The sequence below is a fragment of the Mesocricetus auratus genome, unplaced genomic scaffold (assembly GCF_017639785.1).
Source record: "Mesocricetus auratus isolate SY011 unplaced genomic scaffold, BCM_Maur_2.0 Super-Scaffold_100028, whole genome shotgun sequence".
Classification (NCBI taxonomy): Eukaryota; Metazoa; Chordata; class Mammalia; order Rodentia; family Cricetidae; genus Mesocricetus; species Mesocricetus auratus.
In genome coordinates, this window is record NW_024429209.1 from 19897640 (window position 1) to 19900749 (window position 3110).

The 3110-nt window shown below is 56.8% G+C and overlaps 1 protein-coding gene across 1 annotated transcript in view; it reads left to right on the forward strand.

Moving 5' to 3' along the window:
• The first annotated feature begins 2675 nt into the window (after positions 1–2675).
• CUNH20orf85 (chromosome unknown C20orf85 homolog) overlaps positions 2676–3110 on the forward strand; it is a 7241-nt gene continuing 6806 nt past the window's right edge. Inside the window, exon 1 of the mRNA XM_005074474.3 lies at positions 2676–2818. Within this exon, the coding sequence (XP_005074531.1) occupies positions 2751–2818 (68 nt within the window). The 5' untranslated portion in view covers positions 2676–2750. The remainder of the gene's footprint in view (positions 2819–3110) is intronic.

Consider the following 3110-nt stretch of genomic DNA (forward strand, 5'->3'; position numbering starts at 1 on the left):
AGGGAAGTCGAGGCAAGAACTCGGGGCGCACGGAATCAGCTCCTACCGTGGAGCTCAGGCGGCCGTGGAGCTCAGGCGGCCGTCGAGGGAACAAAGCCGGGGCGCGCCAGCTGCCTTGCTCTGGCCTCTGCGTGGTTGTCTCTCTACAGTCCAGAACCACCTACCTGTCTAGGGAATGTTGCTGCCCACAGTGGACGGGGCCCTTCCTTCATCCATTAGCAATCAAGACCATCCCCTGCAGACATGTCCGTGGGACAATTTGATCTATCCCAGTGGTCCTCAACCTTCTTAATGCTGTGACCTTTAACACAGGTCCTCACGCCATGGTGCGCCCCCCAGACATAAAATTACTTTGTTGCCACTTCATAATTGTAATTTTGCTGCTGCTATGTACTTTCCAGTGGTCTCAGGCAACCCTGTGAAAGGGTCATTAACCCCCCCTCCAAAGGGGTCATGACCCATAGGTTGAGAACCTCTGATCTAAGGACTTCCTCGGCTTGCCTTCCGTTGGCTCCTCACATTACTCCTAACCGAGACAGAGAGCGACAGGAATCCTAGGAATCCACCAGTGGGGGCTGATAGATGAGCCTGACCTTGCAGCAGGTTCCCAGGGTGATTCTGTCCAGAGCCATCAAGTCCCTAGCTCTCCGTCCCCAGCCAGCATGGAAGGGCATCCATCTTTGTGGGCTCTGACTGCCAGGGGTTGCCTGAGATGGGAAGCTTAAACATGGAGGCATCACCCCACGCCGGAGGTCTGGGCTGAATAAAAAGAGGGAGCCAGCTAAGTGCCAGTGTCCATCTCTCTGCTCCCCGACTGTGGATGTCGCCATGTGACCGGCTGCCCCCACTCTTGTCACCACGTCTTCCTTGCCACGATGGCCTGTGAACCAAAATAAACCTTCCTCTGCTAGGAATGTGTCAAGGATTCGGGTCTCAGTGGTGAAAAGTGGGGCCAAGAGCTGAGCCCACATAAGACCCCCCCAGCCTGTTCCTGTGGCCGCAGAGCTCTGCCTGTTCCTAGTGCTGGATGCTCCTTGGGGTGCCCTGTGCATGAGCCTCTGCCCTGCACCTCACCCCCTGCAGAAAACGCTTTGACCCCTATGCACGGGACCCTCCCTCAGCAGGTGCACCCAAAGGTCCTCCCCTCAGAGAGGTCTGTCCTGAGCACCCTTCCATGTGGGAGGGAAGCAGGTGTCGGTGGGTGTGGGTATGCAGGTTCACGTACTCGGGGGTGCATATGTGTAGAGATCAGAGGTCAACCTCAGAGGTCATTCTGCAGGTACTCTCTGCCTTGCAGAGGTAGAAATCTCTGAGGTGACCTAGAGATTTCCGATTTAGCCATCCAGGGACTCACTCGTCTCTTCCTCCCCAACAACGCCATTACAGGAGTGTGCAGCCGTACCCAGCATTTTATATGGGTTCCGGGAATTGAACTCAGGTCTCCATGCTAGTGTGCAAAGTGCCTTGCTGACTGAGGAGTCTCCCTGCTCCTGTGGCTACCCTTCTAGAAGCCGCCCTCCCTCCATCACTGTTAGCACTATACCTGCTGTGGCCTTCTCCATCATTCATAACCGTCTTCACGACCTCCAGGTGTTTGTCTCCTGCATCCTTACCTGTCTGTCCCCTGCGGTCTCTCCCTTCTGCACCCTCGGCAATCAAGCACAACCCAGCCCTTAGCAGATGCTTGCCCAAGGAAGTGGGCAGGTCCCCGGGGATGGGGTGGGCAGCCCTCCACATCAGGCCAAGCACAGCAACTTGGCTTAGTCTTAATTTCACAGACATCTAGAAGCTTCCCAAAGCAGGGGCAGGGTTTGCCCAACTGTGCAATGGGTCTTTCTTCCTGGTCACCCACTTCACTCCTTCCACAAAGGCTTCCCCAGACGCAGACACCTGGGAGAAAGGGCCAGGGAGGAGACCCCAGCCAACCTGAGGACCTACCCACCCAGGAGCAAGGACGTTGGCGGTAGTCTGTTATCTCAGCATGAACGCAGGCCGAACCATTGACAGACGGGCTGTCGTTGAACAGAGGGTGGACTACCACACAAGCGTAGAAAAGCACTCCTGAGGACTCTCAGAGCAACACGAGCGACGTCCCACAACTTCAGAAGACAACACAAGCCCTGATAGGCAAGTCTGCCTACACAAGATCCTGTGGAGGCCTCTGCAGGGAGGGAGAGGGGGGCAGAGTGGCATCTGCCAGGGCTGGAGGTGACTGGCAGCGCTGGTCTGTGATGCCCAGGCTCGTAGCAGGAGGGTGTGTGCTGTGTTCTTGGGATCCTGCACCCGGGTGGATGTCCTAGCCTCCACGTTTGAGGTTTGAGTTTTGAATAGGGCCAGGGACAAGAACTGGTGGTAGAAGCCAGACCGTCCTCAGTACTCAGGGAGCTCACCGGCTTGCCTGGCTTAGTCTTGAAATTTCAAACAGGTTAAAAAGAAAAAAGAAGGCTGGGGGGGGGGGGGGTGTAGGTGAGTGGTGGAACCCTGGGAGCAATTTCCGGTATCAAAAGAGTGGGGATGTTGGTGTTAGGGCTTGGGGTCTCTCAGAGGGGCACCTGGCAGGGTGACGGTGAGGGCTGGGCGCTCAGAGGGCAGAGGCTAGCAGCAAGCTCCAGGGACCCTCCTCCCTTGCAGGTGCGCCTACGCCTCCCCCTAAGCGTCATGTGTTACCTGGCAACCGGTCTCCAGTGACAAAGGACTCATTGTCTAGGGCGAGAGGGCGCGCGGTTTGCGGTTTATGGGAACCCCGAGTCATGGCGCAGAAGCCGCTCAGCACCGCGGCCGCGGAGCGCATGAACCTTGTGGCCCAGGACGAGATCTGGTAAGGCCGGGCTGGGCCCTTCTCACCTGCCACGTGCGCACCTTGGCGGCCTCAGTTTCCCCACCAAGACAGTCCACTGGGCACCACAGGAGTGCTCTTAGGATAATCGGGAACCTGGAGGAAAGGGGCAACGCTAGGGACGCAGGGACCTCAGTCTGGTCGCCCCTCCCTCCTGCCCACCGCAGACACCGGAAGGATTCCTAGAGGGAATTTAAAAAGAAACAAAATTGAAACGCTAATACTTGACAACATCAGCCTTTCTTGGTCTTCCTAGATTCTTTTAAACGAGAAG